At 45.1% G+C, this 13463-nt stretch overlaps 1 protein-coding gene across 1 annotated transcript; it reads right to left on the reverse strand.

Annotated features, from left to right (window-relative positions):
* Positions 1-5043: 5043 nt before the first annotated feature.
* On the reverse strand, positions 5044-12943 carry ZP3 (zona pellucida glycoprotein 3). Its single transcript, XM_027862370.1, has 8 exons — positions 12617-12943; positions 9816-9934; positions 7094-7197; positions 6736-6913; positions 6542-6659; positions 6366-6457; positions 5685-5806; positions 5044-5251 (listed from the first exon to the last, which is right to left on the reverse strand). The coding sequence occupies exons 1-8, from the start codon at positions 12941-12943 to the stop codon at positions 5052-5054; spliced, it is 1260 nt and encodes a 419-aa protein (XP_027718171.1). The 3' UTR covers positions 5044-5051.
* Positions 12944-13463: the final 520 nt, after the last annotated feature.

A 13463-nucleotide genomic window follows, 5' to 3' on the forward strand; every position in this document is an offset into this window, starting at 1 on the left:
TAGGTCACTAAAAATGTAGTTGCCAGGGCCTGCCTCACACATGGGTCTCTTGTGAGCCACTGCAAGTTTGAGGTGTATTATTGGTCAGCATTGACTCAAAGTCTTAGCTCACAAGCTTCCATACTGCTATGCACCATATCACAGTTATTCAATAACAACAACAAAGTATTACAAACTTCCTTCTCATTCTCTGTTAGTGTTCCAAGTTCTGTGTCTTAAATAGTTGGTGATAATTTTAAAAACTGTCTTTTAAGTTCATGTAATGATGCTGCTGCTTTTGGCTTTTCTCTGGTATTACTTTGTATTTTCACAAAGAGTGCTTTGTAGCAGGCATTACAATTAATCTGTTTTGCACATATATGTGCCAACAGCTTGATGGTGGCATTTTTGAAATGTAGAACAAATATACTTGTGTAAAAAAAAATTTAAAAATTCTCTCACAGATTTTTGCTCAGATATCTTCTCCTAATGGTCTGGGGAGGAGCCTTCATAAATTCAGGGACTCTGTTCAAGGCCTCTCACAAGCTTGCCCGTCCTCAAGTTGCTGTTCTGAGGGTTGGGGGGCAGCTTCCTGTTTGTGGTCCTCTTACTTTTTCTATGAGAACTCTCCACTTCCTGTCCCAAACTCAGAAGTCAGAGACAAAAGAAAAAAAAATACTTCCTGGATGTCCAAAAAGCCCAGGAAGGTGGAGTCTGATTTTCCAAATGCAGTGATTTGCCAAGTGGACGTGACGTGAACCATCATGATCATTCTGAAGAGAAGGAAGCTTAGGGTTTCAGATTGTTAGAACTGAGGGTTTGGGGTAGACCTTAGAGATGATCCAGATCAGGTGTTCTTAACCTTTTCTGTGTCATGGACCCCTCTGGTAGGTTGGTGAAGCCTGTGGACCCCTCCTCAGAAGGTTTCTAAATGCATTACATAAAATACATTGGATTATAAAGGAAACCAATTATACTTAAATATGGCAACCAAAGTATTTTTTTCTGAGTTTGTGGACCTCAAGTTATGAACCCCTAGTCTAGAGGGAATGGAAGAACCAAAACTAGAACCTGGGTCTTCTGACACAACCCAATGATCTTTTACCCACATCATGCCAGCTCCTGGGGCTGCCCTGGCACTGGCTTGGCCCCGTGGCCTTGAGCTGAAGGTTTTTCCAGTCCATGAGAGAACGATCTTTAAGGGGAAAAATCCCCATAGGGTTGGTTCATTTCCCTTTTGGTTTGCTTGGTTGACTGGTAATACGGAAAGCACGTGACAGGAACAGTTGGAAGAAAATTGATTGGGTGACTGTAAAAATCAGGGCCTCACCCTCATGCTATCTTCAATACTAACTAGGTGTATAAATCTGCATAAATCACTTAAATCTCTGTGCCTCGAGAGGTGAGGGAGGGGGAGAGAGAAATGGGAGAGGAGAGAAAAGAAAGATGGTGGAGAAGACAAGGGTGGGGAATGGGAGAGGGAGAGAGAGAGAGAGAGAGAGAGAGAGAGGGAGGGAGAGAGAGAATATGCTTCAAGCTTCACTCTGAATCCATCATCTCTACCTGGAGACGAATAGCATGTTTTATCATGAGTCCTTTGGAAACATGGTTGGTCATTTTGTTGATCAGAGATATTAAGTCTTTCCAAGTTGATTATCTTTACTGTGTTGCTGTTCCTATATAAGTCATTCTCCTGGTTCTGCTCACTTTGTATCATTTCAGATAAGTCTCCCCAGGTTCTTTTGAAACCATCTCCTTCATAATTTTTTTTTTTTTCTTTTTGGTGAGACAATCTCACCAAAGTGACTTGCTCAGGGTCACACAGCTAATAAGTGTCTGAGGCCGGATTTGAACTCAGGTCTTCCTGACTCCAAGGATGGAGCTCTACCACCTTGCCACCTAGCTGCCCCTCCATCATTTTTTATAGCACAAGAGTATTCCATCATATTCACATACTATAACTTGTCCAACCATTCCCCAATTAATGGGCATCCCCTCATTTCCAATTCTTTACCGCCACCCTCTCCCCCATAAGAGAGCTGATATAAATGTTTGTTCATGGGTCCTTTTCCTCTTCCTTTGATCTCTTTGAGGCATAAAACTCTGAGATTTTGTTTTCCTAAACCATACAAGTAATAAGTTTCAGACTCAGAACTAGAAACCAACTTTCTTTTCCTATCTATTCGTGTGTGTGTGTGTGTGTGTGTGTGTGTGTGTGTGTGTGAGAGAGAGAGAGAGAGAGAGAGAGAGAGACTGGCTCTCCCTGTCTCACCAGCATTGGAAATACGGTGGCTACTCAGGAGCCCAATCCCATTGATCAGCTTGGAGACTTTGACTTTCTCCATTTCTGACCTGGGCTGGCTCACCCCTCATTAGGAGGCCTGGTGGCTTCCTGCTCGGGAGGGCTCACCATATTGATGCTGTTAGTCAGCCAGCCTTAGTCCTGCGGCGGCTCAGCCTCAGTTTCCCTCTGTAGCAGGGATTATAGGCCTATATTCCTCCCACACCCTTAGCCTCCAGTGTCCTTTCTACTGCAGCTTTAAGTAACGATGCCCAGTGGTATACAACTGTCTCCACAACTAGATAAGCTGCTTGAGGGCACAGGTTGATACAGATTTCCTTGGTAGTTTCCACAATGCACAGCACAGGAGATGTTCATGTCCCATGGCGCGTCCTCTCACTGTTCTCCACCAGGAAAGAGATCAACCACATGAAAGCAAGAGTACCTGAGTTTGGGCTCCAGTGGTGCTACTTACTACCTTGGGCAAGTCATTTAACCTCCGTGTGCCTCAGTTTCTCCCTAACTAAAATGAGGAGTTTGTACTCTATATCCTTTGAGGTCAACTTCTGGCTCTAAATCTATGATCTCATGATCTGAAGTTATTTATAGACGAGTTGATAATTAGCATCAGTATATGTATCTGAATGCCAGCCTGAAACTTCCCGGCCCTGTGCCCCTGAACAAATGACTTTACCTCTTTGGGCCAAATTCCAACTCATCCCTTTGTAAGAGAGCAGTGCAGTGGGAGAAGAGAGTTGATCAAGAGAGTTTCTAATCGAATTGACAAACATGTAAAATGGAGACCCTTTGCTTAAGACTTTGCATCTTCCTAAGGAGGGTGTAGACTAGTCTCTTGGAGCATCATGGATCTCAGGGATTGAGGATCGATAGATTGGTGGGCAGAACCATAGCAGAGGAGCCACTCCTTTGTGTCAATAAGAAGGAAGGTTCTAAAGACTCTGGGCCCAGACAAACTCAATACTCTAGTGTTAGAGCACCAAGATACTGCTACCATCTCTTGGGCAGGACCACCCCTACCCCAAGACTAGAGTTTCCTCTCAGGTCTTTCACCTGTACTCAGAAAAGGGCAAGTGTCTGCCATGAAACTACCTTTTAATGGGACAATAGGAAAGGAAGAGCTCTCCCAGAACAATCCCAGGAAAACAATCCAACCCCAGTTACTGCAGGCTATATTCCATAGACCACCAAGGGCCATGCCCATATTCTATGCAGTAGGGTACAAAGCCCCCAAGGTTCATCAGCCTACCCGCTCTGGCAAGGTGGTCAGGGAACTACCTTGATGCACCTGCTACTCATAAACCTTAGTATCAGTTTTAGAGCTGAAAGGGATGGCCCTTCCAGGCCATGTGTTCTAACGCCTTTTTTTTTTTTTTTTTTTTTACAGATGAGGAACCAAGGCCCCCTGAGATCAAGGGATTTGCCCTAGTCCTGTAGGTAGGAAGTAACAAAGTTGGGATTGAACCCAGCCCTTCTGATTCCAAATCCAGCACCTTTTCCCTTATACCCTGTGGCCTTAGGTCACCATAGTGATGCTAGCCCCTCTGTTTTACAGAGGGAGAAACCAGAGGTTCAGATCTGTAAAGCAACTTGCCCAAGATCTCAGAGGGGAAAGGGGGGGAAAGCTCAACTAGAACCCCATCCAGTGTTCAACACTATGCCAGCTGCCTCAAAATAATCACTTGTCTTAGCAGAAATCGGACATTTAGCTCTAGATGACAAAGCCGCTATGTTTGCGTAGGAGAGAACTCCCAGGCCCCAAAGAAGAGGATCTGGTCTTAGTGGCCCTTTGTTTAATCTCTTTCTTACCTACTGGAAGTTGTTTGATCCCTAATGATGCTTCCTTATCACAACTTCAGTCTGGGTACATCTAGTCAAGCCCCATTCTCCCAATGATGGGAAGAAAACAGAAGACCTCCCGCCCCATCTTATTGGCAGCTAGTCTGAAGCTAGTGGTAAATATATATAGACCCCTGTGTCAGGCATTAGTCCCTACAATCATTTGATGATGCAGGTCTGCGAGATTAAGCCACAGGTTGGCCAAATAGCTGACTAGTTATAGAGTATGACTCAAGAATGAGATATCCTTCTTCAAAGGAGGATCCCAGGTACCTTCAAGAGGCCTATTTTAAAACAAAGCCTATAAGACATCAAGGCATGGATAGGGCACTGGATTTGGGTTCAAATCCTGTCTTAGATACTTATCACTATATAACCCCAAGTAAGTTTCTCTATGGGCCTCAGTTTTCTTCTCTGGTAAAAATCAAGTGGGTTATACTCTCTGGAAGGGACTTAAGATCTTTCTACTTTTATATCTATGACCTCACGAAATGAATCCTTGTTCAAAGGGGCAGGAACAAAGCATCTTTCCCATGGCTATTATGATGATAAAGTAGTGAGTTCTCCTTACCTAGAGGCATTGAAATAGGTTAGATGAAGTCTCTCTGGGTATTATATGGGGTATTCATGGTTCAGGCAGAAATGAGAATGATGGAGTTTGCTCATTTGGGGGTTAGCAAGGAAGGAACTAAGGCACAAATTAAATGTTTTTCTATCCTATCTCTCTGCCTCTCCTCCCCCCCAACAGATGATTTAAAATGGACTGGGAGTTGCTCCCCCTACTCTATCCAGATCAGCCTAGGGCAATTTTAAGTGTACAACCTGAGAACAAGCCCCGTAATCTCTAGGCTGGCCCATTAATACCAATTTACTACACCAGTCAGACATCAGGAGTCTTATTCCTTTTTTTTTTTTTAATTGGCTAGCAGACAAATCAAGAGGCACCATTGTGCTTCTTACAGAGGAGAACCAAGGCCATGATGACTAAGGCAAAAACCAAAACAGCAATCAGAGACAGGCCCAGGCTTAGGGCTGCGTACTTTTCCATGAAATTCGGGTTGGGCTCCCATGGGGTGTGGTGACTGACATTCCTTGCCAAGAACACAGGCCCAACTGTGATGTCCACTTCTCTCACTGCGTGTAGAGAGAAAGAAAATAAAACCTCATGACTGGGCTTAGAGTAGGGCTTAATACCCAAGACTTGGTGCCCTACTAGCCTTAGCCAAATTTAGACAGAGTAGGAATCACAGTTTCAGAGCTGGAGGAGAACCTGGAGATGATCTATCTAGGCACCTCATTTTACAGATGAGTAAACAAAGGCATGGGCAACAGAAATTAAAGCAATCTGTCCAGGTAGTGAGCAACAGAATCAGAATTTTAACCCAGATCATCCTACTTTATTACCAGTGCTCAGTAATTATGGGGGAAGCCATCTCCCAAGAGATGGAGTCCTAGGAACGCTGGCTCCATACATGAGAACTATGTTTCTAGATAGATCCTGGCATGGGTGGGATGAACTAAGGATGAAGGATCTGGGGGCCCTTAACTGTCTTCATATACACCTTACCTTGCTGCTGTTGAAACAGCTTTGCAGAGATAGGAAGTAGTGTCCTGGACCGGTTTGGGTTTCCACAGTCTTTGGTACTGCAGCATCTGCAGATGTCAGGAGATCCTTCTACTGGAAACCAGCTGGGGAAAGAGATGGGGGCAGGAGAGAGGGGTGGAAATGAGGGGAGAAGAAAGGTCGTTTTTACTCCAAACATTTATGGTGTGTTTACTATGTGCTAGTGATGCAGAAATGTAGAACAGTCCTTGTCTGTCCTCAAACATATCCTGTTGGGCAGAGATCATTGTTTTATGCATACAATGTAGTTGGGGGATGAGGAGCCCAATCAGATAAGGCCTTATGAAGAGGGTGTTTAAGCCAAGTTGTGAAGGAAATCAGCAACTCAAAAAAAGTTGAAAGTACAAATGGAAGTAGATGGGGGATGGCAGCCATGTGTGAAGAACATTAAGGCCGTAGAATCTGTATGAAGGGGAGGAATGTATGAGGCGACTGGAAATGTAGGTTGTGGCCAAGCTGTGAAGGGCTTTAAGTGCCAGGCAGAGGAATGTGGATTTGTTCCCAAGCAATAGGGAGCCATTGGAAGGCCATGGCCAGTCTTGGGCTTTAGGAATATGGCAGCTATGTGAAAGATGAATTAGAGATCTAGGCGCCTCCCTACTCCTCCTCCCAAGATCCACTCACCTACTGGTAGACTTGTTGAAGGAACAGGCCTTGTTGATTTGGTCCGGGGCTTGGTCTGCTGCAGTGACCCTCAGGTGGCATGTAATATAGATCTAGGAGAGAAGAGGTCGGGTACTGGGGAAGAACAGGAAGATATGACAGCCTCATTTACTCTCAGGCTAGTAAAGCGTATTTACCAGTTTCCGAGAATCATTGACAAAGTGGAACACGTCCACTGTGAACTGGAGAGTATCTGGCTTAGGTCGGGGGGCTCTGAAGGCTGAAGACGAGTCAGAAAGACCATCTACCAGGCACCTAGAAGGACCAGAAGACGCTGAAGGGATATGCTCTTCCAGAGCACCGTCTGAGCTTGAAGGAATGGGATACTTACCCATGGTAATCCACGATTCCATAACGGGGCTCCGAGTTCTTGTCTGGGCTCAGTGTGGCCACACAGCTGTCAACAAAGAGCCTCAGAGCTGTGTGGCTGCCTGTGTGGACTTCAGCCTGAAGGTGGGCTGTGTCACCCAGCTGGAACCCACCTGAGGTACTCTCAGCTGTCCAGTCATCTGGAGGCAGGATGACCATGAATATTATACACATTCTTTAATGGTTTTACAGTTCTGAACTCGGACACATAACAATGAACATTCACATACAGATTAGCACAGGAGGAGAGGATTATGTGTATGGGGTGGGTAGGGTTCCTTTCCTCTCCCCTTTCCCCCCCCCCAACCCCTTCACCTTACCATTCATCAGGTGGAGAGAAAAGCCAAACTTCTTTTCCAAAGCTATGGTGGACCTGAAGGGCACCCATGTAGGCTGGATACCTCTGCTACTTACATTACTCCACCTGGAAGAAGAGACATAACGTATCTACCTAGCCCAACCCACATGATAAAGCTTACCTGGAGGATTGTTGAACACGCCCACCTCTCCCCATCCTCCAAAACCTCTCATTGGATCCACCCATTCCTGCTGGCCATTGTCCTAGCTCTCTCCTCCTAAAGCTGAGCTCCTTGAGAAGGTCATCTACGATAGGGTGCCTCTATTTCCTTTCTTCTCACTCTTTTAACTCTGCAATCTGACTTTGTTCTCATCATTCAACTCTAACTGTCCTCTCCAAAGTTACTATCAGCTAGGTAGCTCTGGGCTTGGAGTCAGAAGACCCAAGTTCAAATCCAGCCTCACTAACTGTGATCCTGGGCAAGTCATGTAAACCTCAGTTTGCCTCAGTTTCCTCAACTGTAAAATGGGGATAATAACAGCACCTACCTCTGAGAGTTGTTGCAAGGTTCAAATAAGATTTGTAAAGCACTTAGCAAGGCATCTGACACAAAGTGGGCACTACATAAATGCTTAGTCTCCCTGCCCCTTTAATTTTTCCAATGACCTTTTCTCAGACCTCATCCTTTAACACTGTCCATCACCTTCTTCTCTCTAGGTTCTTGTGACACTGTTCTCTCCTGGTTCTCCTCCTGGATGAAGATCCCAGCAAAAGAGATTGAGAAGGAACAGTTAAACATGTAGGAGGATTTTTATTTATTTTTAATTTAATTTTAATTTAATTTGTCTATTTCAGTATAATTGGTTTCCCTTGTAATCATACATATTTAAAAAAAAAAAAAACATTCTGAGAAGTTATCCATAGACCTCAGACTGCCAAAGGAATCCATGACTAAAACAAGGTTAAGAACTCTTCAATTAGACATCTCACTTTGGGTTTCTTCTCAACTCTGCCTCCGACCTTTAGCAGGCTACTCAATAGTTTATTTCAACAAAGACCTTTGGGTGGCACCATAGTGCCTAGAGCACTGGGCTTAGAATCAGGAAGACTCATCTTCTTGAGTTCAAATCTGTCTTCAAACACTAGCTGTTGACCCTGGGCAAGTCATTTAACCCTGTTTGCCTCAGTTTCCTCATCTGTCAAATGACCTGGAGAAAGAAACGGCAAACCACTCTAGTATCTTTGCCAAGAAAACCCCAAAATGGGGTCACAAAGAGTTGGACACAACCGAACAGCATAAAGTTCTTTAGCCCGTATAAAATATCCTACAATGACCCTGTTTGGTAGATTATTCACCATTTTATAAATGGGGAAACTGATGCTCATCAGAGCAAAGTGACTTGCCTTTGGTCACACAGAGTGACAGAACCAAGACTCAAATACCTGATTCTAAGTCTGTAGTTTTTACTTCTACTATCTCAGGCTACCTTGTGGGTCTCTGCTTAGCTATTCCCATTTTTCAGATAAAAACCTCATAAGGGATGAAAATTTTAAAATAAAAAAGTATGGATATATTAATAGGGAAGACTTACTAACAATCCTGGCAAGGCCTATTTTCTAAAAACAAAACAAAACAACACAACCCTAATTGATATACTAACCTCTTCCCACAATTACAGTATGGTAAAGAAGTTATCTGAGTTTATCAGTACTTACATGCCCTTCAGCCTGGGACCAGAACATTTCCCCCACCTACTCACCCTCCATTCAGGGCTTGGGTTGTCTTAAAAGCATTTTCAACCACTTAAAAGGAGTCTGAGAACAATTCTAGGCTCATTAGGCACCTTTGCTCCCCCTCCATCTTCCCAGAGGGTAGGAGGAGTCTTGGTGGGTGACTCTGCCCTCAGCAGGGCCTCCAGGAACACTCCCCTGGCTGTGCAGTGGCTGATACTTGACAAGCCACGACAAGGTACCATCCCACATCTGCTTGGTGTGAAGCTAACTTTACAGAGTCGAAATGGAAGTGGCTAGTCAGGGAAACCTACGTTCAAGGCCCACCTTTGAGATTTTGGACTAGTCTTGACCTCTCTGAACCTTTCTTATTTATAAGAGGAAGGGATTATACTAGAGAGGCCCAAGATCTTCTCCCAATTCTACAAAATCTGTGGATTATTTCTTGGTAACAGGACCAAGAAAGGATGGCCAAGTCCTGATTCTCTCATCTGGTGGCAGAACCTTGAATAATACTTCTGTGTCTTAATAGGAGGACTCCTAGTTAAAGGAACAGGGATGGGGAACCTATGACCTCAAGGTCTTCAAGTACAGTCCTTTGACGGAATCTAATGGGATTTGTTCTGTGAAGTTTTGGATTCAAAGGGGTGCACTTGAGGACCTAGAGGGCCACATGTGGCCTCAAGGCCACGGGTTCCCCATTCCTGCCCAAGGACAATAAGAAAGGGTGGTGGTAAAAAGGGCTAGGGAAATTGGTAGCAAGGTCTTAGGGAACTAGACGATGTGATAAGCAGCTATGGAAAAACAAAGAAAAAAAGAAAGAAAAATTGTAGGAAGGAGGGAGAACACTTGAGATAAGGTTGGTTTTTTATTTTCTTCACTCTATTTTGCTGAATTTCAAGGAATTTCAAGCTTTGAGTAGCTGAGATTTATAGAGAGAAGAGTCAGTCTGCCTAGTGAGTTCTCAATCTTTAGAGAGAGAAAAAGCAAGCTGGCTGCCATCTGATACAGACCTAGGATAGCGACATTTAATGGGAACTTCTGCCCGATTAGTCCTTATGATAGCAAAATTTCCAACTGGGCGTGGGTGGTAGAACAAGCTTGTGTCATATATCAGCTCATCTGGAGTTATCTGGAAGAAGAACCAGTGAAGAGACTTAATTAATCTTTATCATAGCTGGTTCCATTATAGAAAGTTAGATGTTCAATTGAATGTGGTTTTTATTTTAAGATTCTGAGTACTTATGTATGAGGTCCCATAAATACCCCTCCCTCCAAAAGACAAGCCTTAACCCATACCATAGCTCTGGATTGCCTTTGAACCTGGTGAGAGAATTAGCATGGTAGCAGTCAAATAGCTAGCTGGCAAAGGAGTGAAGGTTTGGTATGCTTCCCTGCAGGAGCACTTGAGAAATGCTTTGTGGGACATCCCCCTTATAGGATTGCTACATGCAAGTGTAGCATAGCCAAAAGTTCTATTACAGGTGGTTATTCGTCCTCATTACATACAAGCCAAAATTTGACAGTGGTGTAAGGCTTATACTCAATCACACCAAACCTGTGAGACCCATTTCTTTCATTTTGCAAATGAGAAAATAGGATCTAAGATGTTGTAACTCTGATAATTGCATCAATCAATCAACATTTATTAATCTCTCGCAAATGTGCCAGGTACTTTGCTAAGAGCTGGGGCTACAAAAAAAAAAAAAAAAAAAAAAAAGACCCTGCCCTCTAGGAACTTACAATCCAATAGAAGACTACACACAAAAGAAAGCTGAAGAGAGGGGTGGGGACAGAAGGTGCTGGGGGGAGGGGGGCACCACAGGGAAAAAAAAAATCAGAGAAGTGCCAAAGTAGTGCAGCCAAGTGAAAAATAAGGAAATGCTCCGAGCCAATGGAGGTTTTGGAGTCAGCTCTAGTCAGAGGAACAGAGGGTAGCAATGAGGTAGAGTCCCAAGGCTAAGAGGTTTCTGCAATAATTGGCTTCCTGGGGCTGGTGAAGTCAGAAAAGTCCCAGAGTAGTACAACCAGGTGAGAAGGGGCAGAGACAGTCCGAAGGGCTGTAGTCCAATAGCCAAGAGCAGCTGTGTTACGGTATGAAGAAGCAGTGGTGCAGGGTCAGAGTTACATCATGGCTTGGGAGTCAGAAGGAGAAGGGTTCAAATCTGGCCACTGAACCTTCTTAGCTTTGTAACCATGGTCACATCATTAAATCTCAGTCTCTTCATCGGAGGTTTGGCAATGGGGGTGAAGTGATTTGCCCAGGGTCACACAGCTAGTCTGTGTCTAAGGCCAGATTTGAGCTCAGGTCCTCCTGACTCCAGGGCTGGGGCTCTATCCACTGCTCCATCCAGCTGCCCCAAGTGCCCTACTTTCCTCCAAGTAGTCTTTCTATACTCCTGCCCACGGCCCACACTCCAGACCAATAATTACCGTCTTCCCCCCCACCCCCAACACAACAGAAAGTGAGCCTTCCATGGGCATCCCTTCCTCCAGGTCTTGGCCAACATTGCCCTCTCCAAATGGGAAACCTTCCTTCACCTGCCCGGATTCTTCTCATCCCTCCCGGCCCAGCTCCAGGCTCAAGCCTTCTGTGAGCTCACTTAGGATAATCAATACAGCTTAGTAATTCACCCAGGTTCTTTGCATATTTCCTTCTGGTCTCCCAATTAAACTCCAATCCCCTTGAAGGCAGGACCACCACCTTTTCCTCTTCAAGTGGAAGAGGTAATGTAGGCTTGTATAATGTCAGTGCTAAGAGGCTGGAGTGAGCTCATCCAAAACCTGATTTTTGTAGCTAAGAAAACCAAGGCCCGAAAGGAAGTGACTTGTCACCCAATCAGTAACACTCTTCTACGTAAGCACTGGACCCGGCTTCCCATTTTTTACCAAATAAAGGATAGACTTTTGATGTGGACACTGGGGGGACCTTCAAAGTCTGTTACTTTCCCAGCTTTCTCATATCATCCCCCCCATACTCACTGACTGTGTGACCCTGGGCAAGTCACTTAACCTATCTGCCTCAGTTATCTCATCTGTAAAATGGGAATAAAAGAAGAGCACCTCCCTTCCAGGGTTGTTTCGAGGATCAGATGAGATCATAGTTGTGAAATGCTTAGCACATTTGTTGTTCAGTCATGTCTGACTCTTTGTGATCCCATTTCGAGTTTTTTTTGGGCAAAAGATATTGCCGTGTTTTGCTATTTCCTTCTCCAGCTCATTCTACAGATGAAGAAATTGAGGCAAACAGAGTGAAATGACTTGCCCAGGGCCGTACAGCTAATAAGTGTCTGAGGCCAGATTTGAATTCAGGAAGACCAGTCTTCTTGACTCCACGCCTGATGCTGTATCTACTGAACCTCCTTATATAAATATTAGCTATTATTATTGTTCCATTTCCCATACTCATTCCCTAGCTGAGTGACCTTGGGTAAGTCACTTTACTCCTCTGAGCCTCAGCTGCATCATCTGTAAAATGAAGGCATCTGGATGACCACTAAGGTTATTTCCAGTTCTAGATCTTTTCACCTGAAGTCTATTCACCACTCTGGGCCTCAGCTTCCTCATCTGTAAAGTGGGGGTGTCTGGCTGGATGTCCTCCAAGATCTCTTCCACCTCTAAGTCTATGATCCTGTGACCATTCCAGAAAGTGGGAGTCTGGCTGAAGTCTTTCCCCAGATCTGGGGCAGGCCCTAGAAGGCTATCTCTGGTGCTCCCAAGCATGGAACAGGCAGTTCATGGCAGTTGGTTGAACTGTGTTGGTGCTCAGGGGAACACACACACATTTCCCTAAGGAAGGGGGCTGGAGTCTTACCTGCACAACACTGCCACACTCATGGAGGCCAACCTTAAAGGTGACTACTTGGGCATCTTCTTGCAAAGTTGCAGGCTTGCAGCCCCCTGTGCCCAGGCTGAGGTCCATTGCTTTGACCAGCTTCCCAGTGCCAAACAGATCTCTTTGAACACTGACCACCATATGGGACTCCAGGCATTGTACTTGCACAGGCTGGTGAAAATGGGGAGCCTGCCAGGAAGCCCCAGGAAGCATCAGGAGCAGAAGAAGAGGGAAAGGGAGAAGGCTGGAGCACCCATGAGTCATAGCACTCCCAAGTGTGGGCCACGGACAGCCTCTCTCAGTCATATGCCAAAGCGGGAGCCAAAACCACCAGCCACAGCCTGGGCCTATCTGGCTTCCAGGTTCTCCCTTTGGAAAAGGGCCTGTTTATACCCATGGGGGGGTGGGGTGGGTCACAGACTGCTCACACCTGTGGGAGCTCATAGCCCAGCCCTTCCCACTCTGAAACATCCCACTTTCACCTGCCTCTCTCAATCAAGTTAACAGCCAACTCCATTAACAAATCTTTACTGAGAAATGAACCTGTGCCCAGCCTGTGCCTACCCTTCACCCTGAGGAGTTCCAGTAGTCTGGTTGGTGATGTTAAGACTCCTATGCAACAGTGGACACAGGAAATGCCCAAATGAGAGGTCTTCTCTGGCACCTTCCACCAGGCAAAAAGATTCCTTATTTTTTCAGCCCCTCCTTTCCTCTGACCCTGACAAGTTAGGAAAACTTCAACCCCTATCTTCCAATGCTTTTCATTCCCCACAGGCTCAGGAATTCACTGGAGACAAGAATTGGAGTGAAGGCCAGTAAAAAAAAA

This window comes from Vombatus ursinus, unplaced genomic scaffold (genome assembly GCF_900497805.2).
Source record: "Vombatus ursinus unplaced genomic scaffold, bare-nosed wombat genome assembly UNPS02014768.1, whole genome shotgun sequence".
NCBI classification, from domain to species: Eukaryota; Metazoa; Chordata; class Mammalia; order Diprotodontia; family Vombatidae; genus Vombatus; species Vombatus ursinus.